Here is a 26,683-nt window from a genome sequence, read left to right as displayed (position 1 = left end):
ATCCATTTAAAAATGTTTCTATGTACTAAACTTTTCAGGAACTTGTTTCAAGAATAAAGGAGATCATAAAGTTGAGTCACTATGAAAAAGAAAGCTTAAACCCCTGGGTTTCCCAAGATGGTTTTCTTCATTATGCATCTCCTATCTACCTCTATTTTGGAATCATGAAGTAATTTTGGATGGAAGATAAGAAACACACACTTTCCATATGTCATTTTGCATGAAGAGCTTTTTGATATAAATAAGAGAAAAATATATTTTTCCCTATGTACTTAGGTCAAGCCATATTTTTGCATTTTTAAAATCCAAACTCTTCAAAAAATCATTTTTTTTCATATCCCTAACACTGTGCCATGTATTTCTGCCTAAGAAAATGTTATCCAAATCTTTTTCCTCTATCTACAAATACAGAGGACAATTGCTGTAAAATATTTTAAAACAGAGTTCTTAACCTCTGGCCATGGGTATTTAGCACTTTCATGGATTTTGAACCCTTGAGACTGTATATTGTATATGAATTTTTTACATGGAGAGGATCTGGGGTTAACATGAGCTTCTCAAGGAAGTCTGGATCAAAAAAAGGGCTGTGAATCCCTTTGTGCTTGTGCATGTTTCCAGGAACACATGTCCCCAAAAGAATATTAGGATACAAATAAAAATGAAAAATGAGTAAAAGAATTGAAAAAAAAAAACCATCTTGAATATAAAATAGGAGAATCTGTAAAACAGAGTATTCCTTAAGAGGCTTTTAGGGACTCTTTCTTATAGAGGCACATGAGTATAAGCTATAGCATAGTCTTCCATCACTCATCCAAGCCAAAGCAGATGTGTTACATTTGCAGTGTTATTTTTCTGCTAGTACGAATGTCATGACTAAATGCTCTGCAATAGTTCTTTTTTTCCTTTCCAATAAAGAATTTTTGCTTATTTTCATAACATTTGGATTAAACTAACTCTAAGTAGATCTTCATACTTACCAGGTCTCCTCTAGACATTATGCAGCCCTTCTAAGATGATTCCACCTCTATTATGACAAATCTAGGTGATTTAGAAATTAATTAACAGTGTAATTTGCTTTGTGGATAAGCATTTTAATTACAAAATAAATCCTTAATCATAGCTTGTTGATGATGAAGATGAGAAACCAGTTATTTCCCATTCTTGGATTCAATGCAGACATACTCATGAGTGCTTAAAACAAAAGCATCTCCATTAATTATAGTCAGTGTGGGTATCTTTTTTTTTTTTTTAAATCCATGCAGAATGTTATTTGTTTGTGGGAACAGATGGTCAGATTGGTTACACCATCCTCATCATGAAAGAGATCTACAATACATGGCCAATCTTGCTTTGGCATCTGGGTAAAGTTTTGTGAACTGTGCATTATACTTCTTCCCAGCTTCACACAGGGACAGCGGATTTCCTCTTTTGTACCTCCCCAATGAATAGAGTAAGTCTTTCTGCCAACTGTGCTCTTTGCATGTAGTGTAGCAACCGCCAGATCTCATTAGTACGCTGGGTCAAATTCTGCCCTGGAATATGTGCCCCTGGCAGATATCAAAGCGTTCTGATATGGTTGCTTTTATTGAATGTGCAAGAGTGAGAATTGAGTTTGCTCCCCACACACCTGGCTTATTCTGTCTCCAGCCTGGCAGCATCTCATTCTGGCTTCTGTAATATACTTCCAAACAGTTTGACCTCCGTGTAGCAGGGCATGGTGGAGCCCTGCACAGGTGTTAAACACCTGTTTCCCTTTCCAAGAGAAGACATAATGATGCAGAAAGCCAGTAACCGTCCACATTTTATCAGTGGCACTAAATAATTGCTGGAAAAGGAGGGATTCAAAGAAAGAACCTAATTTGGAAATAAGGTTGTTAATGAGTAATTGGCTAAATTGGCTCTTTTTTTTGATGGTTATAAAAAGGAGACCTGAAAATGCTTTCCTTGGTTGGAATATTTGATGCAGATGATGATACCACTTAGTTAAGTTTCTAGCTTTTTTTTTTTTTTTTTTTTTTTTTCTCTCTCGCTTTGTGGAAGTTCCTGGGCGAGGAATACAACCCACCCATGCCACAGCAGTGACCCGAGCCGCTGCAGTAGCAATACCATATCCTTAACCTGTTGCGCCACATAGAATTACAACTCTTAAAACACCAAATATATTGTGGGATCTGTCTCAAACGTGAATTCCCTTTTATTAGATCCAAAGAGTATCTGAGTGTTAGATGTTAGATGAATTAATAAGGACTAAATCTGAGGACTTTGATTAGATGCATAAATGGTACTATTATTTTCATCTTAATGAATGAACATTTGGAGTTACAATAATAACACAGTTTTAAGAAATGTATGATTAGTGATTATTTTCTGGCACCCGAGATTATATTTTTGACTCAGCTTATGGTTAATTTTGTAGTTGACAGACTACAAAATTGTTCTTAGAATAATTATAACACTTTTATCACACTTGAAATTTGAAATTTTATTACATCTGTGTAGATTGAAAAATGACATTGAGGAAGTTGACAAATATTATAGCAATGCATATAGAATGGGATCTGATGGAGTGCCCTAAAATTTCACAGAATAAAAGCATGGAGTACTTTATATTAAGAAGTGCTCATGCAATCTATAAAAATATAGAGGGAAGGAATCACAGTAGGTGAGAATTATGGAAACCATCCTATAAGAGGAATGGCTAAGGAACTTATGTTCTTCAGCTAACATATCAAAGACTAACTAGCAACCTAGCAGTTATTTCAAATTCTTTGAAGGGCTGTTTTATAGAAAAAAATAGGTTTATTTCATACATTGCAGAAGGTAAGAGAGGGATCCATCAATGGGATTTAAAAAGAAGCAAACAAACCAAATCCCAAATATTCTAACAACTAAACTTGTCTAACAGCAAAACATACAGCTTTGTGAGGCAGTGAAAGCCCCCTTGCTGGAGGGGTGCAGCAAAGGTAAGATCAAGTCCTTCAGTCGGGTCAGAGGTTAGAGTTCCTCTAGGCAGATTTAACATGCTAAAAAGTCCTGAGGGACTTTTACATTTGGGCATGTTTTTGCTTTAAGATACCTCATCACAAATAAAGAAATGAATAAAAGCAAACAAAAGAATAAAGATCCATCAAAGGAAACTTTGGTACTGTGTCAAGATCAAGGAATCCTGTCCTCTCTTAATGTCATGCTTGGTTTCAGGGACTTTTTTGTTGGGATTAATTCATCTAGAAAACACATTTTACATGCAGGTATTAAGGGATGTGGTGAGTTAGTGGTGCTGAGTACCGAATAGAGAGCTCTAATCCTTACATCACTAATTCTCTGGGTGACTCTGGCTAAGTCGCTTTTCTATAACAGTTTCCTCATCCATAAAATGAGAAATACTTTTGTCATGGGGATTTCTGTGAGGATTAGATAAAGACTCCATTCGAGAAAAATGCAGTATAAACACAAAGTGTTCCACCAGTCAGACTGGGGTAAATTTAAATTGTCTTTTTTTTTTTTTTAAATATACATTAACTCTTTCATGTCTGCACAGCCCTGATGTATGTGGAACATGCACGAGTTTCTATTTACTTAAAGGGGTTGCAGGGATCAGGAAATCATAATGCAATTTCCTACAAATCAGTTATATTCTTTGGCAGAAATAAGCCTAAAAACATTAAGTTTGATGTAATTAAATTATGCAAATGTATTTAAATCATGAAAAATATAAAAAAATATGGATTTCTATCCCCCCAAAAAAAGAAAAATAAGAAAAAGCGGAAACATCCATCCTATCCACATTGGTTAGAGTCTCAAGATTTTAGTTAAAAAAAAATAGGTGGAGGTGTTCCTGTTGTGGCTCAGTGGTTAATGAAGCTGACAAGGAACCATGAGGTTGTGGATTTGATCCCTGGCATTGCGCAGTGGGTTAAGGACGCGGTGTTGCCTGAGCTGTGGTGTAGGTTGCAGACGCGGCTCGAATCCCATGTTGCTGTGGCTCTGGTGTAGGCTGATGGCTACAGCTCTGTTTAGATCCCTAGCCTGGGAACCTCCATATGCTACAGGCGCAGCCCTAAAAAGACAAAAAAAAAAAAAAAAGGTGTAAATTGAAAGTTCCTGCTGTGACTCAGTAGGTTAAGGACCCAATGTAGTCTCCATGAGGATGCAGGTTCAATCTCTGGCCTTCCTCAGTGGGTTAAAAGTCCAGTGTTGCCACAAGCTGTGGCGTAGGTCTCAGATGTGGCTCAAATGCTGTTGCTGTTGCTGTGACTGTGGTGTAGGCCAGCAGCTGCAGTTCTGATTCAATGCTTAGACTGGGCAATTCCTATGGGACAGCTGTGGCCATAAAAACAAAACAAAAAAATGTCCCAAACTAAGGAATTTTTTGAATCTGGTCTTCTCTGTGCTATTTAAAACAGTGTGTGATTTCTCTGTCTACTTTCTCCTTTTAGCTGCTACAGCTCCCTCCACTTCTGCTGTCTCAACATGCAGGGATGGTGCCTGACTGCGCACAGCTGGACACTGACATGAAGGAGGTAGCCATCCACAGCTGGCTGGTGACATGTGGTGGTGTGGAATGGAAACAAAGGTTGTATCTAAGTTAGGCGGACTGCACTCTCTGGAATGTGGACTGGGCAATGGGTAGCTGGGAGTGAAAGCCATCCAGAGTAGCTATGCAGAGAGGTAACAGCAGTCTTGATAAATGAAGCCGTATTGACTATGGGCAAGTCAGAGGAAGTAATTGCCTCCTCGAAGCTGCCTCTGTCCCCTGAATGGGTTTTCAGTTCCAGTTATCTACAAATTTTCTTACCATGAGCACTTGCCACACAAGGTGCCCTGACTGTGTCTTCGTTCCTTGACAACTTAGCATTCTTAGGGATTTTCTTCATCATTTCAAACTATGGAGCACATGATAGTTATCTTTTTTTCTAGACTAAGTTTTCACAAATTTCACATCCCAGGTTTATTCTTTTCTCATTTCTTCCATTCATCATCACATTAGATATCATTTTTGAAAGAATATGTATTATTGAGTTGTGTCATTCTAATTGTATACTATATAAGAGTATTTCTTTCTGGATGAAGCAGAGAAATATGCTTGAGTAATTTTAATAAAAAGTTACATTCTTTTTTTGTTGTTGTATTTCCTGTATTCCCATTGTTACCCTGTGATTGATAATTGCCATGGCCAAGAACTAAAGGGTGGTTTCTTTTTTAAACAAGCTAGGATTTTCCTTCCTTTTTTCTGTCTATATTTAAAAAATTACTATATTTTTATTTATTTATTTATTTATTTTGTCTTTTTGCCATTTTTGGGCCACTCCTGTGGCATATGGAGGTCCCCAGGCTAGGGGTCTAATGGGAGCTGTAGCTGCCAGCCTACCCCAGAGCCACAGCAACGCGGGATCCGAGCTGCATCTGCAACCTACACCACAGCTCACGGCAACGCCAGATCGTTAACCCACTGAGTAAGGGCAGGGATCGAACCTGCAACCTCATGGTTCCTAGTCGGATTCGTTAACCACTGCGCCACGACAGGAACTCCATAAAAAATTACTATATTTTTAAATGGAATTTTAGCTCTGGATTTCTGTTCAAATGAAGAGTTGGCTGAGATGCAGGCTAGGTCAATTTGGGTGGATGGTAGGGGACTGGTGGGGCTTGGGGGGCTTCTGCTGATCTGGTAATTTGCTGTACCTGGAATGCTGCCATCTTGGCTGTGGAGAACTATTTGGCCCAGAAGGTCCAGGGAAAACCCTACCTGTAGTTTGTTTGCAACACAAAGTCTGTACTAGAGTGAAGAGGAAGGAAAGAATAAGGGGATTAAAAAAAATCCCTCTTGTCTAGGGCTGTTAATGCTTATAAATTTGAATAACATGGAGTACCAATATGTGGTTGGTTAGAGGTCACAGAATGGTAGTCTCAGCTAAATATTATAACTGAGTAGGACCCTATAGGGCCTTCCTGGGACAGACTCCTCTACTACATGTAGAAAAACTGTAGCCTTCCAGGCCTTTCCTGAGTTCCAAACAGCAAATTTAATCGAAGTGAGAAAATTCAGAAAGAAAGAAAAACAATCAAGCAAGAAAAAATAATAATAGTTTATCCATTCAGCAAAGTCAAAGACTTTTATTTCCTCTTCAAGTGCTATAGATAATATTCTGAACCATATCCTTTGAATGGTTTTGCAGATACTGAAGTCCCCACCAGGTGAGAGAAGTTAACTGCATGCTGCCCACAAACATGTAGACTCCAGACCTGTTGATGTTGTTTGACTCCTGATTACCTCACCACCAACCAATCAGAAGAATTTCCACAAGCTGTTTACACAGGCACAACCCTTATTCTCACAGTCTCTTTAAAAACCTTTTCCTGAAAGCCTTTGGGGAGCTTGGGTGTTTTAGCACTAGCTGCCCTGGACTCCCTGCTTGGTGCCCTTCAGTAAAACCTGCACTTTCCTTCACCACAACCTAATGTCATTAGATTGGCTTTACTGTATGAGGGCAAGCAGACCCAAGTTTGGCTTGAAAATAATACAACAAGAATTCAGTTTTTCTTTCAGTGATTTAAAAAAGAGAATATTTAAAACATTAGAAAGTCAACATTCAAAAAATTGGAAATCTCAAGTTAAAATTTGTATTTGCAGTCTCTCTAGACTGAAGATGGAATGCTTGGCAGCACTTGACCTCATTCCCACATGGCAGTGATTAGTAGACACTTAATGGCCTCTGGGCTCTTTAGACAGGACATACACGATCCTCATTTATACTATTTGACTTCTATCAACCTTGGAATTTACCAACCTCAATGCCTCAATGCTAAATGCTTTACCTATGTTAATTAAATTCATACCCACAACCTAGAGATGACAGTATTTTCCTTATTTTATACGTGAGTAAACTGAGACTCAGAATTAAATATCCTGATGAGGTCACACAAATCTAGTAAGTAATAGAGTTATAATTTGAATTCTTGTGTGTCAAACTCTAAAACCAGTGCTCTTCTAGTATAACATGCTCTCTTTAGTATTAATTCCATGATTGCTTGGAGTTAAAATTTCTTTTTTTTTCATTGTGACTTTTTAAAGTATGGAATATTTTAAAGCCATTTATGTTAGTTTTCTATTACTGTAGCAAATTACCACAAACTGTAGTTCTGTTAAGTCAGAAGTCTAAGACAGGTGGGAATCCTTTTAGAGGCTTTGGGAGGGAATCCATTTCCTCATCTTTTCCAGCTTGTAAAGGCTACCTGAACTCCTTGGTTCATGGTCCCTTCCCCTGTCTTCAGAATTCATCAGTTCAACCTTTGCTTCCATCATTCCAACTCCTTCTTCTGCCTTTGGCTCTCTTGCCTTCTTCTTATAAGACTGTTTCACTGCATTGAGCCCCCTTGGATAATGAAGAATTATCTTCCCATCTCAAGATCCTTAATTTAATAATGTCAGCAATTTTTTTTAATGTGAGGTAACAAATTCATGGGTTTGGGGGGTTAGGGTGTGGATATATTCGAGGGGTTACTGTTCTGCCTACTATGCTATACCAGTTATGGGAACCTAACTTTGATCCACTTCCAAACAAGCAGAGTCATTTTACAGCATCATAAATCACTAGGTGAGTCATTTACATATCCTCTGCTGGAACCAAAATGTTTGTTTAAAGAAGCATTTAATGCAATATAAGTGAAGTGGAAGCCTAAGAAAGATGATTGTAATCAAAAGAGGACTTTAGTAAGTTATCTTTATTTGAATCCAAAATACATTGCATTCTTCATTTCCATGGCAGATATAAATTAAACCATGCTCTGCAGAAGATAAGAGTTCTATAATCAGAAATCAACATCTGCAGATATTATGACATTGCACCTGCATGTTTTGAAGTGAAGACACAAAAATACCAAGCATGTATAAGAGGCTATCTTTAAACACTAATAATTTTGCTTTTCAAAACAAAATATCTTAAATATAACTGTTATTCCTATTAAAGTTTTTTAAGACATGCTAAGCCTGCAAATTTAAATGAAACTATTTTTTTCCTTCCCACTCAAATAGCTTCTCTGTTAAATGAAGCTTGTACAAAAGAGTTTTTATTACCAGCCATGAAAAACTAAGCTTACAATTATACTTTGAAAAAAAATATAGCAAAAATAAGAATGAACTTGAATCCCAAAGATATGATCCTTGATTACCTGCCATTAAGCCTATGTTTTTATGTGAGAACTATAGATTTGAAACCATTACTATTATAAAATAACTCCTAGTATTAAAATAATATAAAAATATTTAGTAATAAATCTGAGCAAGGAGGTGAAAGATTTATATGCTGAGAACTATAAAACATTGATAAAGGAAATTGAAGAGTATTCTAAGAAATGGAAAAATATCCCATGCTCTTGGGCTGAAAGAATTAATATTGTTAAAATGGCCATACTACCAAAGCAATCTATAGATATAATATCATCCCTATCAAATTACTGATATTTTTCATACAACTAGATCAAATAACCCTAAAATTTATATGGAACCATAAAAGACCAAGAATTGCCAAAGCAATCCTGAAGACAAAGAACAAAGATGGGGCACAACCCTCCTAGACTTCAGACAATACTACAAGGCTATAGTAATCAAAACAGCATTGTATTGGCACAAAAACAGACATAATGGAGCAATGGAACAGAATAGGGAGCACAGAAATAAACCCACAACTTACATTCAATTAATCTTCCACAAAGAAGACAAGAATATACAATGGAGAAAAGACTGTCTCTTCAGAAAGTGGTGTTGAGAAAGCCAGATAGCTGCATGTAAATCAATGAAGTTAAAACATAGCCTCACACCATACACAAAAATAAATTCAAAATAATTAAAGACTTACATTTTATAAGACATGAAATCATAAAATAGCAAGATGAGAATGTAAGCAAAACATTTATCTGACATATATCGTATCAACGTTTTCTTAGATTAGTCTTCCAAGATAATAGAAATGAAAGCAAAAATAAACACATCAGGCATAATTAAAGTTGTAAGGTTAATGGAAAAAATAAAATTCATTATAAAAAAGTTATAAGGTTTTACACAGCAAAGGAAACTATAAACAAAACAAAATCATACAACCTAAAGACTGGGAGAAACTATTTGCAAATGATATGACCAATGAGGGCTTAATTTCTAAAATATACGAACAGCTCATGCAACTTAATAATGAGAAAAACAAACAACCCAATAGAAAAATGGGCAGAATAAAGGCAGATGGCCAGCAGCCACATGAAAAGATGTTCAACATTGGTAATTATTAGAGAAATTCAAATCAAAACTACAGTGAAAAAGAGAGAGAAAAAGAAGAATTAGGATGGAGGAAACCACAATTGGAAAGCAATCACTTGAATAAGCCAGCATACACAACATGAAGATGTTAAAAAAAAAAAAACCAAAACACCAAAATCATACAATGTGGGGAAGGAAAGTAAGAAAATATAGATTCTTTTTTTTTTTATTTTAATGATGTGTCTGAGCCTATATGACTATCAGGCTAAAGCAAGCAGATATAGGAAGGGGTTAACATACTTAAAAAACAGGGCAACCACAAATCAAAACCAAACATTACTTTCACAAAAACTGAAAAGTACTCAAGCATAAAATAAATGGAAACCATCCAACTTCCCCAAAAAAGGAGAAAAGCGAAACATGGAATCAACTGGAAAACAAGGTTTAAAATGGCAATAAATATGTATCTATCAATAATCACTTTAAATGTCAATGGACTGAATGCTCCAATCAAAAGACGCAGAATGGCAGATTGGATAAAAAAGCAAAAACCTTCAATCTGCTGCCTACAAGAAACTCACTTTAGGGCAAAGGACACACATAGATTGAAAGTGAGGGGACGGGAAAAGACATTTCATGCCAATGGACAAGACAGGAAAGCAGGAGTTGCAATACTCATATCAGACAAAATAGACTTTCAAACAAAGGCCATTAAGAAAGACAAAGAAGGGCTCTATTTAATGGTTAAAGGAGGCATACAAGAAGAGGATATTTACAATCATCAATATATGTGCCCCAATATAGGAGCACCCAGATACCTCCAACAAATACTAACCAACATAAAAGGAGAAATCAATGGGTGTGGGGAGCTGAGAAAATGCAGGGACTCAAAAAAAGGACCTTGCCTGATGGCAGAAAAACCTGAAGGCAGCTTCCTAACCAAGAAAGGGAGCTCACTTGAACGGTACAAGCCGAAGGTGGGCTTCCGGTCAGGATAAAAAGCCTGCCTACATGGAACAAGACGAGGGCAGGCCTCAGGTTACACAGCTCTCATTTTGATGTTTACAGGGAAGAATTGGGGCTTTCCTGGGAAAGCAATGTCCATGTTTGCACCAGAGAACATGGATTGTTTCTTGGGTGACCTAGTCTTTCCTGCTGTTTTATTTGTTATTCAGTTTCCCTCAGTCTTTCCTGATTATTTACTTATTATTCTTATTTTCCATTCTTATTTTCCTGTGGTGATTTGTGATTTAACAAAGTTACAACAATAATATAATAAGAATTTCATCCTGAAAGACTTTCCCCTATTTAAATCCAACTTAGTTAAAACATAGTGTTTATCTATTAAGTAGTTATATAGTAAACTTTAGAGTTAGGATCTTAATGATGTTCATAAAATAGACATATATTATCCAAAAAACCTAGCTGTGAGTTTTGTCTTTGATTTTCAAAGCTTTTAAGTGATAGCTAGTTTAGTTAAGTTGGTTTATATTTACTTACACTATCTCCAAGCCATAACGCTTTGAAGATAAGCACCAGTACACAAACAAGGTTTGTGAATGCCAAATTCTTGTGTCTATGGCCTCTTCAAAGTACTCACTAAGTTAAGACAGAGATCTTAAAACGTGACGTATAGCTGCTATACCATGTAATAGTTAACCAATGTACTTTTAACACTGTAATGTAATCTGTAGTGAAAAACTGTCTATATAATCAACCACTGTTGCCAATAAAGTTTGAGCAGTCCAGCACCCTGAAAGAAGGGACAAAGAGGCTGTCTCTGATGCAAAAGCTGAGGTCCGTCCATCTTCTTCGGGAAAGTGTACACTCCCTGGCTGCCGGAGCTGGCCTCTGGCAACAGATGGGAATACAATCATAGTAAGAGATTTTAACACCCCACTCCCGTCAATGGACAGATCCTCAAGACACAAAATCAATAAGGCCACAGAGATCCTAAAGGACACAACAGAAATCTTAGAGACTTAATTGACATTTTCAGGACATACCATCCAAAAAAAATCAGAATACACATACTTCTCAAGTGCACACGGAACATTCTCAAGATTTGATCACATACTGGGGCACAAAGCTAACCTCAACAAATTTAGGATATAGAAATTATTTCAAGTATCCTCTCTGACCACAATGCCATGAAACTAGAAATCAACCACAGGAAACGAAATGAGAAAAAAAACTGACTACATGGAGACTAAAAATCCAATGGGTCATTGAGGAAATCAAGAAGGAAATTAAAAAAATACCTCAAGACAAAGAATAATGAAGACACATCCACTCAAAATCTATGGGGTGCCACACAGCAGTACTCAGAGGGAAATTCACAGCAATGCAGGCCTTCCTCAGAAAAGAAGAAAAATCTCAAATCGACAACCTAACCCACGACCCAAATGAATTAGAAACACAAGAACAAACAAAACCTAAAGTCAGCAGAAGGAAGGAAATCATAGAGATCAGAGAGGAAATCAATGAAACAGAGATTAAAAAAACAAGAGAAGAAATCAATAAAACCATGAGTTGGTTGTTTGAAAAGGTAAACAAAACTGTCAAACCTCTGGCTAGACTCCCCAAGAAGAGGAGAGGAAAAACCCAAATAAACAAAATCAGAAGTGAAAAAGGAGAAGTCACAATGGATAGTACAGAAACACAAAATGCCATGAGATAATACTATGAACAATTGTATACCAACAAATTTGACAACCTGGAAGAAATGGACAACTTTCTAGAGACTTACAGCCTACCAAAACTGAATCAAGAAGAACTAGATCGACTGAACAGACCGATCACTGGAAATGAAATTGAATATGTCATCAATAAAAGTCCAGGACCAGAGGGCATCACAGGTGAATTCTACCAAGCATACAAAGAGGCACTTATACCCATCCTCCTTAAACTTTTTCAAAAGGTTGAAGAAGAAGGAACACTCCCAAAGACATTCTATAATGCCACCATCACCCTCAGTCCAAAACCAGACAAAGATACCACCAAAAAAGAAAACTATCGGCCAATATATTTGATGAATATAGACACAAAAATCCTCAACAAAATTTTGGCCATCCGAATCCAACAACATATCAGAAAGATCATACACCACGACTGGGTAGGGTTCATCCCAGGTTCACAAGGATGGCTCAGCATAAACACATCAATCAACGTCATACACCACATTGACAAAAGAAAAGTCCAAAACCACATGATCATCTCAATAGATGCAGAAAAAGCCTTTGACAAAGTCCAACATCCAGTCATCATCAAAACTCTCACCAAAGTGGGTATAGAGGGAACATACCTTAACATAACCAAAGCCATTTATGACAAACCCACAGCAAATATAATACTCAATGGAGAAAAGCTGAAAGCCTTGGCACTAAATTCTGGAGCAAGGCAAGGATGCCCACTCTCACCACTGTTATTCAACGTAGTCCTGGAAGTCCTAGCCACGGCAATCAGACAAACAAAAGAAATAAAAGGCATCCAAATCGGAAGAGAAGAGGTAAAACTGTCACTGTATGCAGATGACATGATACTGTATATGGAAAACACCAAGGACTCAACTCAAAAACGACTTGAACTGATCAAAAAATCCAGCAAAGTAGCAGGATATGAGATTAACATTCAGACATCAGTCACATTTCTGTATACTAGCAATGAAATATTGGAAAAGGAATGCAGAAATACAATACCTTCTTAAATTCAATCAAATACCTGGGGATACACCTGACCAAGAAGGTAAGGACTTCTATGCTGAGAGCGATAAAACATTAATCAAAGGAATTAAAGAAGATGTGAAGAAATGGACAGATCTTCCATGCTCCTGGATTGGAAAAATTAATGTTGTAAAAATGGCCTTACTACCCAGAGTGATCTACAGATTCAGTGTAATCCCTATCAAATTACCCAGGACATTCTTCACAGAATGAGAACAAACAATCCAAAAATTTATATGGAACCACAAAAGACCCAGAATTGCCAAAGCAGTCCTGAGGAACAAAAACCAAGCAGGAGGCATAACTCTTCCAGACTTCAGGCACTATTACAAAGCCACAGCCATCAAGACAGGGTGGGACTCGTACCAAAACAGACATACAGACCAATGGAACAGAGTACAGCACCCAGAAAGAAACCCAGACACCTATGGTCAATTAATCTTTGACAAAGGAGGCGAGAATATAACATGGGGAAAAGAGAGTCTCTTCAGCAAGTATTCCTGGGAAACCTGGACAGCTGCATGCACATCAATGAAACTAGAACACACCGTCGCATCATGCACAAAAATAAACTCAAAACAGCTGAAAGACTTAGGTACAAGACAAGACACCATCAAACTCCTGGAAGAGAACATAGGCAGAAGATTCCCTGACCTCGACCTTACGAATATTTTCTCAGGTCAGTCTCCCAAAGCAACAGAAATAAAAGCAAAAAGAAACCAATGGGACCTCATCAAACTGACAAGCTTCTGCACAACAAAGGAAACCCAAAAGAAACCAAAAAGACAACTTACAGAATGGGAGAAGATAGTTTCAAACGATGCAACGGACAAGGGCTTACTCTCTAAAATATACAAACAACTTATACACCTCAACAGTAAAAAAGCCAACAACCCAATGGAAAAATGGGCAAAAGACCTGAATAGACATTTCTCCAAGGAAGATGTACAGATGGCCAACAAGCACTTGAAACAATGCTCCACATCCCTGATTATTAGCGAAATGCAAATCAAAACTGCCACGAGATACGCTCACAGCAGTCAGAATGGTCATCATCAATATGTCCACAAAGAACAAATGCTGGTGGGGGTGTGGAGAAAAGGGAAGCCACCTGCACTGCTGGTGGGAATATAAGCTGGCACAACCACCATGGAGAACAGTATGGAGCTACCGTAGAAATCTATACATGTAACTACCATGTGACCCAGCAATCCCACTCTTGGGCATATATCCGGAAAAAACTCTCCTTAAAAAAGAAAGACACATGCTCCCGCATGTTCATTGCAGCTCTATTCACAATAGCCAAGACGTGCAAACAACCCAAATGTCCACTGACAGATGATTGGATTGTGGTATATATACACAAGGGAATACTACTCAGCCATAAAACAGAACGAAATAATGCCATTTGCAGCAACATGGATGGAACTAGAGACTCTCACACTGAGTGACCTAAGTCAGAAAGAGAAGACAAATACCATATGAAATCACTTATATCTGGAATCTAATATATGGCACAAATGAACCTTTCCACAGAAAAGTAAGTCATGGACTTGGAGAATAGACTTGTGGTTGCCAAGGGGGAAGGGGAGGGAGTGGGATGGACTTGGAGCTTGGGACAAATAGGTGGCAGACTGTTGCCTTCAGGATGGATTAGCAATGAGATCCTTCTGTGTAGCACTGGGAACTCTGTCTAGTCACTTATGATGGAGCATGATAATGTGAGAAAATATAATGTGTACATTTTCGTGTAGCTGTGCCTCCATGCCGTACATTAGAAAAAAAATTGTATTCAGGAAATATCTATTAAAAAATAATAACAACAAAATAACTACAATGAAGTACTACCTCATACCGATGGGAATGGCCATCATTAAAAATTCTGCAAATAACAAATGTTGGAGAGAGTGTGGAGAAAACAGAACCTATATTCTTGTTGGGAATGTAAATTACATCAGCCACCATGGAAAATAATATGGAGCTTCCTTAATAAAATTAAAAATAGTGTTGCCATATCCTACTTATCAGCATATACCCAGAGAAAATTCTAATTCAAAAAGAGACCTGCCCCCCATGTTCATAGCAGCACTTTTTTACAATAGCCAAGATATAGAAGCAACCTAAATGTCCATTGAAAGATGGATGGATAAAGAAGATATGCTACATATATTCAATGGAATTTTACTCAGCTTTAAAAATAATGAAATTATGCCATTTGTAGCAACACGGATATACCCAGAAATTATCATACTAAGTGAAGTCAGAAAGAAAAATATCATATGATATCATTTATTTGTGGAATCTAAAATGTGATACACATGAACTTATTTATGAAACAGAACAGACTCAAAGACATAGAAAACAAACTTAAGCTTACCAATGAGGATGTGTTTGGGGGATAGATAAATTAGGAGTTTGGGATTAGCAGATACTACTATATATAAAATAGATAAATAACAAGGTCTTACTGTAAATCACAGGGAACTTCACAATATCCTGTGATGATATCCTGTGTCAAACCATAGTGGAAAATAATATGAAGGAGAACATATATATATATACACACACACACACACAATTGAAGAACCTAGATTTAGTAATCATTTGGCATGTAATATTAAACTGCATTCATGTTGAAAAATTTATTGTAGAACATTTTACTTTTTCTTCTTTCTCATCAGGTAAGTAAATGCTGATGGTTTGGAAGACATTGTTTTACTGTCTTCTTGGCTGAGATGAAAATGCAAAAGAGAGAAGAGAAAACATTTGATTTGTACTAAAAAGGAAGTATTCTCTACATTATAATCAAAATATTAAAACCCTAGGGTTTGCTTTAAAATAAATAAGCAAATAAATAAAATAAAATAAATGAAGTGAAATTCTTCCCTCTTTTAATGTAATGCTGAAAGTGGGGAAAGAGGAGATCATGAAAATAGAAATATGAATTAACTTCAAAAATAGAATTTATAATGCTATCTTCCAAACTGGGAACATATTATTTTCCTATGGTTATTTAAGATTATTCTGTATCTTTGTGTTAAATTGTGATTTTCTTCACATAGGCCTTTTGTTTTTCTCTTAAATAAGAGTAGTTAAGTATGATGAAAGTGGGACCATTTCTCCAGCTTTTGATTGTGGGGCTACTCCTTTTGAGGAATTTTGTCATTTTTGTGTTTTCTAGGTGATAGTGTAGTGTTCATACATGAGAGAAATAGGAGAGGAGGCCCAGAAAGAGGATATGGGAATAGATTTCATTAGTTCCTACCAAGTCAGGTGAAGTAATTTAGATTTTGTCCTACAGGCAATATTGAGGCACTTAAGTTCCTTTAGAAGAGACTAGCAGAGACATGAGATCAAAATAGTGACTAATGGAAAGTAATCTGCTAATACTTTTAGGGCTGAATGAAAAAAGTGAGAGACTGGGTGAAATCAACATCCAGGAGAGATAATTTAGAGGTTGGGAGTCATGTAGGCATGAGTTACTAATAAGAATAGTATTGTGGTGGGATTGGAAAGGAATGAAGTGGGTTAGAAGGCCATTATGAAAGGAAATTTGGTGACATATTTTCTTTATAGGACAGCCTAGATTGAGGAATAAAGCATAAATTAGGTTTTGAGCTTGGGAGACCGAAAAAGTGATGGGAACAGAAATAGAACTAAATCAGGAGAGGGAGCTTATTTGAAGGGGAAGATAAATAATTCAATTTTAGACATGATTTCTTTGGGAAGGCAGCAGAACATAAAGGTATATTTGTCCAGTGCTTACTTGGAAAATATTAGACAGGGTTTTAAAAAAGAAATTGGTCTGATATGAATTTAGAATCCTCAATGTAAAAATGAATGTGGTAGCCTTAGGAGTTGATGAGAATTTAAAGAGAGAAGAGCAGAGTTACAAAGATAGAACCTTTAAACATGTACAATCCACATCTGTTTTATTGGTTTTATAATACTTGTCTGAGGTTTCATTGTTCATTAGATGCTTATGTTAACACCAACTTGGCATGTAATGTCCACCACTGTATCTCCAACCCATAGACCCATGCCTGGCACATAGTAGGTGATAAAAAGCATTGATTGAATGAGTGACTGAATAAAGAAATATTTTTTGTAAATATTCAGATCTTCAAATAGTCTCAAGTGCGACCCTAGATAATTTATCTAGTCAAGGACAAGTGTTTTATCGGACATTTCAAAAAAATACATATTTTACTTTTTAGGTTTTTTAAATACAGATTTGGGTTTTTACCTTGGATTTTGGTGTGTGACTCTTGAGATGAGGCAGGGGGCATCTTGGTTTTGAGACACTTCTTTTCATTTTTGTTTTCTTCCTTCGAGAAAAAAAATAGAGGTTGTACATGTGGTTTTATATAACAGGAATGTTGAACGTAAAATGTAACAGAGTATTTCATTCCATTATCAAGCCAATCAGGAAAATTGATCATTTTTTCTAATATCCTAAAAAATGATAATTCTTTCACTTAAATGAATATTCTTTTCTCTACTATTGAAGAATCAACTTCATTCCCACAGTTTGTGTGTCACAGGCACTCTGTTTTTGTCAGTGTAGTTGCTGCATCTCTCTGGAATATTTCTCTCAATTCTGGTCCCAACTTCCCACAGCCATAGCATTGGTCCTGGTCTAAGTCTTTAGTGGTGGAATATAAAATGGTGGAGAAAATAAAACACTTTATTGCCTTTACTCAGAGCTCTCTTCTTTTTTCTCTCCACGATTTGCCACTACCTCATTATTCTTCTGAACATTTAATCTTTTCTTTGAAATGTACGTATAGCTCACTGGATGTGGCCAATGTATACCTGAAGATTTTCCTATTGGGATGGAGTTAAAACAAGATATAAAGTTAGAAGATAGAAAGCTTGACTCCAAAGCTGCTTACAGTCTAGTAGGGGGAACAAAAACACAAAAATGGAACCGACACAAAATACTAAAGGTGATGAGACAATGTTTGTAGATGCTAGACGTGGGGCATAAAGGCGGAATTGTCAATTATACTCAAGTTGAAGGGAAGGGAAGGACACTATTCAAAAGGAAAGGACTCTTGAATCTGCAAATCAAGACAAGATTTCTGTTTTTCAGATGGAGAAGGCATGAAAAATATGCCAGGCAGAGGATGCATGTTTAGCAAAAACCTAAGGTGTGGTTGCATGTAGGTGAAGGAAGATTGCAGAAGTGCTTAGAAGGAAAAAAATGTGAGATGAGGCTAGCAAAGTAGGAAGGGATGAGGACCTTGAGAGATTGTAAGCCTTGATATATATGAGTTTGACATTATTTATAGACACTGTATGTCAGAAATATTTTAAACTTGAAAGTGAATTAATCAGATGATTTAAGCCTCATAATAACCATATGTTTTAGACAAGACAGCTATTCTTCTTCTTCTGTTATTGTTCTTCTTATATTATTCATATATTATTGCATAGGAAATGACTAAGTGGCTAGAAAATATGATCTCTGGATATATTATGAAGTAGTAATAAAGCCTTCTGACTTCAATCAAGTATTTGTACATCATGCTATATTATTTATAAACATTTCCATCATATTTTTATGTACATATAAATGTAGATTTATGTGAATAATGTCTTATTCTGGAGCATGAGAGAGAGTTTAGATTAGTCTGAGTTTTCAGTTTTTGACTTAATGGTTATTGACAAAATTGAATTACTTATGATATTTTGGTTTGAGAATTAACTATTTGACACTTAAAATACAATGTAAATTGATTTATTCATTCCTAGATATTCTCTTGTAGGATTTAAATAATCTATTTGTATTTCAGAAACATGTTTATATGTCATTTTAAAAGGTTAAATTCTGCAGAAGAAAATAGGATTTCAACTCTGTGTCATTTTTAACATTTAGCATATTTGAAACAGGAAAAAAGTCTATTTTTCTTTTACCCACATGTTTCTGGAAAGAAGAGATGCAAATAACTCCCCAAATATGACTTTTAAGATACATGATGCCAATAGACTTCCTGATTAACATCCATAAATTACAGCTGTCAGAGTGGCACAAGATTAATCCAAGAGTTGTTCTGCTTGTGTCTAGTCTGAGTAGCTCTCCAGTATTAACATTTCTAAAGGAAAGGTAACTCTTTAAGGAGTTTCTGCAATTTTTGCCTTCTCCCTAACATCCTTTTATCCTATAATTAAAGTCTTTGAAAAAGTTGATGTGACTACTCTTCCTCCTGTTTTGAACTGATATAACCTAGTGATTTAGCTCTTAGGAACAGATGTCAGAGAGAACAGGGTTCCAATCCAGACTCTGCAATGGGTTAGTTGTTTGTAAGCAGCAAATTGTGAGAATTTAATACAATAATGCTTGGAAAGTTATAGCACCTTGCTTTTCAAGTAGTAATTGCTGTTAGCTATTTGTTCTCTAAGAGAAAAATGTATTAGCTATTTTTATGTGCTCTGTGAGCACATAAAGTTGGCAAGGGTTAAACATCGTTGTAATGACTTTCCCAGAGAGAAACACAACAAGGATAACTGAAGTGAAGTAGCCAGATCAACATTTTTAAATATATGAGTAACTTTTATTTATTTTTTGTTGATTGTAATATTATATAGAACAATTTGGTCTGATTAACTTTTTTTTTTTTTTGTCTTTTTTAGGGCCCGTACCTTCGGTAAACAGAGGCTCCCAGTCTAGGGGTCAAATCAGAGCTGTAACCACTGGCCTACACCACAGTCATGGCAATGCCAGATCTGAGCTGCATTTGCAACCTATACCACAGCTCATGACAACACTGGATCCTTAACCCACTGAGCGAGGCCAGGGATCGAACCTGTGTACTCATGGTTACTAGTCAGATTTGTTTCCACAGAGCCACAATGGGAACTCCTATACAGAACAATTGAAGGGCTGAAGAAACAAACCTAAGATGAAAAAAAGAATAAATAATTAGTTCAGAGACAAAGTTGAAAGATATTAAATGACAAAATATATGCCAATGGTGAAAAAAATACAATAAAAAAAATGGTCAGAAGATCTAAATAGGCATTTCTTCAAAGAAGACAGAAGGTGGCCAAAAAGCACATGAGAAGATGCTCAACATCACTAATTATTAGATAAATACAAATCAAAACTACAGTGAAGTATCACCTCACACCTGTCAGAATGGCCATCAAGAAAAAGCCATCATCAAAAAACATCAAAAAATAATAAATGTTGGAGAGGGTATGGAGAAAAGGGAAATTTCCTACACTATTGGTGGGAATGTAAATAACTTTTTTTTGGGGGGGGGCGCACTAACGGCATATGGAGGTTCTCAGGCTAGGGGTCGAATCGGATCTACAGCTGCCGGCCTACACCAGAGCCACAGCAATGACAGATCTGAGCCGAGTCTGTGACCTACACCACAGCTCATGGCAACACCAAGTCCTTAACCCACTGAGCAAGGCCAGGGATAGAATCCGCAACCTCATGGCTCCTAGTTGCATTCATTTCCACAGCGCCACGGCAGGAACTCCAGGATGTAAATAACTTTTAAAGTGTGAGATTATTTATTTTGACCTAAGAGTTAGAAAGGAGTCAGGCCACTCTCACGAAGCCATGGTGAGCACATTCTCCTCACCTCCCTTAACTGCAAAAACAGTCAATATTAATCAGAAAAGGAAGAGAACATAGGCAGAAGATTCCCTGACCTTGACATTACGAATATTTTCTCCGGTCAGTCTCCCAAAGCAACAGAAATAAAAGCAAAAAGAAACCAATGGGACCTCATCAAACTGACAAGCTTCTGCACAACAAAGGAAACCCAAAAGAAACCAAAAAGACAACTTACAGAATGGGAGAAGATAGTTTCAAACGATGCAACAGACAAGGGCTTACTCTCTAAAATATACAAACAACTTATACACCTCAACAGTAAAAAAGCCAACAACCCAATGGAAAAATGGGCAAAAGACCTGAATAGACATTTCTCCAAGGGAGATGTACAGATGGCCAACAAGCACTTGAAACAATGCTCCACATCCCTGATTATTAGCGAAATGCAAATCAAAACGGCCACGAGATACCAGCTCACAGCAGTCAGAATGGTCATCATCAATATGTCCACAAAGAACAAATGCTGGTGGGGGTGTGGAGAAAAGGGAAGCCACCTGCACTGCTGGTGGGAATATAAGCTGGCACAACCACCATGGAGAACAGTATGGAGCTACCATAGAAATCTATACATGTAACTACCATATGACCCAGCAATCCCACTCTTGGGCATATATCCGGAAAAAACTCTCCTTAAAAAAGAAAGACACATGCTCCCGCATGTTCATTGCAGCTCTATTCACAATAGCCAAGACGTGCAAACAACCCAAATGTCCACTGACAGATGATTGGATTGTGGTATATATACACAAGGGAATACTACTCAGCCATAAAACAGAACGAAATAATGCCATTTGCAGCAACATGGATGGAACTAGAGACTCTCACACTGAGTGACCTAAGTCAGAAAGAGAAGACAAATACCATATGAAATCACTTATATCTGGAATCTAATATATGGCACAAATGAACCTTTCCACAGAAAAGTAAGTCATGGACTTGGAGAATAGACTTGTGGTTGCCAAGGGGGAAGGGGAGGGAGTGGGATGGACTTGGAGCTTGGGGCAAATAGGTGGCAGACTGTTGCCTTCAGGATGGATTAGCAATGAGATCCTTCTGTGTAGCACTGGGAACTCTGTCTAGTCACTTATGATGGAGCATGATAATGTGAGAAAAAAGAATGTATCCATGTATGTGTAACTGGGTCACCATGCTGTACAGTAGAAAAAATATAAATAAATGATAAAAAAAGAAAAGGGAGGCATATTTTCCCAGGGTCAACATCAGGTAATCTCAGTATTTTTATACTCTAGGCTACTTTAAAACTGAATCATTAGACCATGTTATTCTAGTCCCCGAGGTACCCTCCTGCTTGTAGTTGACTTCTTTCATCCAGTTCTTTTGGATGGGAAGATAATTGTTGCTCTAAAAATTTTATGCAGTGCTTTTAGGTAAATCTAGTGAATAATTCATGAAAATTGTTGTATAAATAGTTGTGAGTGAATAGCGATCATGCAATTATCATGTGGACTTAAATCTGTCATAATAACACAAATTGTTAATAATAATGATAATAATTGACACTTAGGGAAGTCCCTATTATATGCCCTGTCTCTACTGTCTCTAGTTTGTATAACAAGACTACAAAGCAGTAATCATCATTTTATAGATGGGCGGACTTAGAACATATGAAGAGATTTGTGTAGAGCAGGGTTCCTCCCATGTTGGCAATATTAAAAATCTTGAACTGGATAATTTTATGTTGTGAAGAGCTGTCCTGCACATTTTGGGACATTTAGTAGCATCTCTTGCCTTTACCATTTAGATGTCAGTAGCTTCCATACGCCTGAGCTGTGACAAATAAAAACTTCTTCAGACATTGCCAATTGTCCCTAGCACAAACTGCTCCTTATTGAGAAGACTTGTTCTAGAGAAATAACTGTTGAAATGTAGTTTACTAAGACCATGATGTTTGACATTCTCTATTGGAACCAGATCATACAGCCAGGTTAACATCTGATAAATAATTTCTTTTTGGATGATGTTAGAAGTGAAAATCTGCAAAGTGAAATCTTAGTTGGCTTTTCCAAATCGTAGTGTCTTTTAAGTAGTTATCATTCCATTTTAAAGCCAATATATACAGAATCTATAAAATGATGGGTTGAACCCCAAAGACAAACAGTCCATGACCCAGATGGTAGCAGGTAAAACTGCAGAAAAATCATATATAACAGTGTTTATTAAAACCCATCCCCAGATAAGGAATGATGAGAATCAAGAGTGATTTAAGGAGTAGGAAACGTACCTGTCTTGTGGGTTGCTCCAACTCACTGCTTGGATGGGGATCTTGTTTATTCTCATTGTTCTCTTCACTAGGCTTCACCTTGTTAAATCTTATTGTCAGTGACTTAAACATCTCTGAGGTGGTTCTGAAAACCTCTGTTTTTATGACCCTGTGTCTTGAGGTAGAGAAGTGTACTTTGTTTTTCTTTTCATTAGCAGACAAGCCAATTAGTGGTTTAATCAGGATTGTGCTCTGGATAATTCTTAGAAACAACTCTCTAGCTAGTCAGGGCTTTGGCTTAAAAGCAGCAAATTACTTCTGCTTCAGTGCTTTGAATTCTGTTTATGAACTTTAGAGAGTCAAAATACCCCTGTGAATAATTTATAAGCGAGAATTAGACAAAACGTCATTGTTGATTTAAATGTGATCAAGTTGCCCATTGGCTTGTTTATTTATTTTTTCTAATTATCTACCTATGTATCTCCGTCTACCTAATTTTTGTCAAAATAATACACGCAAATGATTTAACAATGTGCATAAGTGCTTAAAGCAACTCCACTAAAGTCCACCTATAGTTCTGCACTGTGAAATAAATACTTTTTCATTTTCTGTACTTATGGTGATTCCATTTAAAAAATAGTATTTTATTACCTAATTAGATTAGTGACATTCTTAGAAAATATAATGAAAAATGAGACGTAGTGCTTTCCATTCCTAGTAGTCCTTTGATGCATAATGATGATTATATTAGAATTAAGCAAAGAGAATATGTTAGTTTGTTGGGAGGGGCTGATAGGGATAGGATGATTAAATAGTCAGCCTAAAAATCCCACTAGGTGATTAAAGACAGAAAGTGAATTTTGAGGGAGTATGGGGAGACTGTTTTAAGCTCATGACAACTCAAGAAAAAATTCAGTATCTGGAATCAATCTACACTATCTTGAAGGGAAACCAGGTTCATCTAAGCCCAGGCATACTCAAGCTACAAACCCTATAGTTAAAACCCAAGACAGTAGATATGGGGTCTGAATCTTGTTACATAGAATCAGGGTGTTAACAGTCCTGAAGAGTAGCATATCTGCATGTAGCCAAGATACAAATATAGGTAAAAGGGGAAATAAACTGTGTAAAAGGGGACATTATACTGACACCTGGGATGAATTACCATATTTTAGTGTATGTTACTATCTTTTTGCAAAGATATGTATTATTTAGGTAGCTCCATGTTAGTCCCCATTAAACCATGTAGGGTCAAAGGAGGAAGTAATGATGTAAGCCTTGATGTCTACCCAAAAATGAGGAAGAAGGTGGTCTTCTCCCCTCCCCACTTTTTCTTTGATTATGAAAATGTAGTCCTCTTTGTTCTGGGCTTTGCCAGCCCACTGGTGTCTCTCACAAATGTCCTGTACTAATAAACTCACTCTTTGTCTGCCACTTTGCCTCATGTTGAATTCTTACAGTGGTGAGACAGAAGAACCTGAGCTTTCATAAATCCTGACACTAGGTGAGCAATTTCAATTAAAAGACAGTGGGTTTGAGTCTCCTCCTAAGTTAGAGATTATGGGCTCAAGTCTCAGTCTGAAGTGTGGGTGAATTTGAGGCTGAGCCCATGGGTTTGCATCCCAATCTGAGTTTGGGCTGGGCTTGAGGCATAGCCAAGAAGGAGTGAGGTTTCAGGGCTGCCATAATAAAGACGGGGTAACTTAATTTATTTCCCCACAGTTCTGGAGGCTAGATGTCTGATATTAAGATGTCAACAAGGTTAGTTTCTTTCGAAGGCTGTGAGCAAAGGAAGTCATTCCCCTTGGTTGTAGATGGTCATCTTCCCCCCGTGTTCTCACTATGTTCATGTTTGTGTTCAAATTCTCTTTTCTTGTAAATTGTATTAGATTACATTATAATCTAATATTAAATTAGATTAAAGGCCACCTCAGTGCCCTCATTTAAACTTACCTCTTTAAAGACCTTCTCTCCAAATAAAGTCACATTTTGAGGCACATGGGATTGGAACTTCAATGTGATTTATATATATATATATATATATATATATATATATATATTTTCTTCTTAGGGCTGCACCTGCACCATATGGAAAATCCTCAGCCGGGGGTTGAACTGGAGCTGTATCTGAGACCTATACCACAGCCATGGCAACACCATATCTGAGCTGCATCTGCAAACTACCCTGCAGCTTTGTGGAAATGCTGGATTCTTAACCCACTGAGTGAGACCAGGGATTGAATCCTAATCCTTACAGAGAGTATGTTGGGCCCTCAACACACTGAACAACAATGGGAACTCCAAAATGAATTTTTGAGGGGTACTATTCAGCCCATAACAGAGAGATAGTATGTTTGATAAATATTACTTTAGAGGACATGAATTTCATTACTCAGAAGACATTTGTTCCAAAACATCTTACAAGTTTATTATTTTCTCACAAATTGATGAAATGTTATCAGTTATATATGTGATTACTAGTTTTATAAGTCTAGAAAATTCTGTTGGATTTTTAATTTCATAAATTGTAAAAAATATGTGTCTTTCTCCAGCACGAATTTTTTTTTCTCTAATTCACCATTTAACCAAGAAGGCTAAAATCCTTGAAGGACACAATGCAGTACTTATTTTATTCCCACAATGCCTTTACACAGAAAGAAACTCAAGAATCTGCTGAATAGAATTTGATAGAAGGTTCTTTAAAAGATCTGACAACTCTAGTCCTCACTTATATCTGCTTTAATTCAAAACTAAGTAAATATATTACACAGGCAGCATTTAAATTTATACATTTCTTCAATACTTGGCAACACAATATGCCATTTTTAAAGTAATGTTTTCCTGTATCTGTGTCTTCTCCCCGAATAGATGGAAGGATCATTACCATCAGAACTTTTGCTCTGTCAGTTCTAGTATCACCTTGTCATCTAATATGGTGTTATTTCATTGCATCTCTATCATTTTATTTATTTTGTTTTGTATTCCCTGACTACTAATGAAATTGAGATCTTTCATTCTCAATATTCTTTGGACATTTAAATTTCTTCTGTGAACAGTGTGTTCATGTGCTAATGTACTAAGGGGCTGATGTTTTATTTTTATTTTTATTTTTTTTATGGTTGCACCTGCAGCATATGGAAGTTCTGGGGCTAGGGACTGAATCAGAGCTGCAGCTGCCAGCCTATGCCACAGCCATAGCAATGCAGGATCAGAGATGCGTCTGCGACCTACACCACTGTTCACATCAATGCTAGATCCTTAACCCTCTAAGCCAGGCCAGGGATCGAACTTGCATCCTCATGGATACTAGTCGGGTTTGGTACTGCTGAGCCACAATGAGAACTCCACAAATATAGTTTATAAATGGCACACATTAACATTTTATACAAAACTCCTCTAGATTCTATGATATTGTATTCTGCACATGCATGTCTATACATTTATACCAATAAGTGTTATTATACACATGAACACAAAGATGGTAATAAAGTCATACTTAAATTTTAAAAAAGGAATTGTCAGTGGAAAATAGTACCATGGTCTTCCTGTTTAATTTCAGTAGACCATTATCCATCATTTCAATACTATTTACACTGATTTTATTGATTTTTGAGTTTTAACTTTACAAATAAGTTTTAGCTTTGTATTTATGTACAAATAGGCAGATGGAGTTTATATCTAGTTGCAGGTTTGAACACACATCTTATTCTTATTAAATTATTCAAATCATTAATAAAAATTTTCACTTAATAGAAATAAAGTTTGAAAAGCACTAAGTTTCTTTGAAAGAATCTTCAGTGATGAGATTTCAGACATTCCCACTGAGGAATGATTTTGTATGGGGAGGAATTCCTAGTAGT

General features: G+C 36.6%; 1 protein-coding gene across 3 annotated transcripts in view; it reads right to left on the bottom strand.

Moving 5' to 3' along the window:
• The window catches only part of CNGB3 (cyclic nucleotide gated channel subunit beta 3), a 150,430-nt gene extending 127,475 nt beyond the window's left edge, over positions 1-22,955 (bottom strand). For all 3 annotated transcript variants that reach the window (XM_085021127.1, XM_085021128.1, XM_003125585.7), the window contains exons 1-2: positions 22,845-22,955; positions 17,216-17,297 (exon numbers count right to left, since the gene is read on the bottom strand). In XM_085021127.1, the coding sequence (XP_084877253.1) occupies positions 17,216-17,297; positions 22,845-22,955 (193 nt within the window). The remainder of the gene's footprint in view (positions 1-17,215; positions 17,298-22,844) is intronic.
• Between the last annotated feature and the right edge of the window lie 3,728 nt (positions 22,956-26,683).

Source organism: Sus scrofa, chromosome 4 (genome assembly GCF_054392235.1).
Source record: "Sus scrofa isolate SSC_HxYL_T2T_F1_AM1 chromosome 4, Sscrofa_HxYL_maternal_Yorkshire_Landrace_v2.0, whole genome shotgun sequence".
Lineage (NCBI taxonomy): Eukaryota > Metazoa > Chordata > Mammalia > Artiodactyla > Suidae > Sus > Sus scrofa.
Note: the sequence above shows the minus strand (reverse complement) of the source record. Positions and strands in the feature narration are given on the sequence as shown.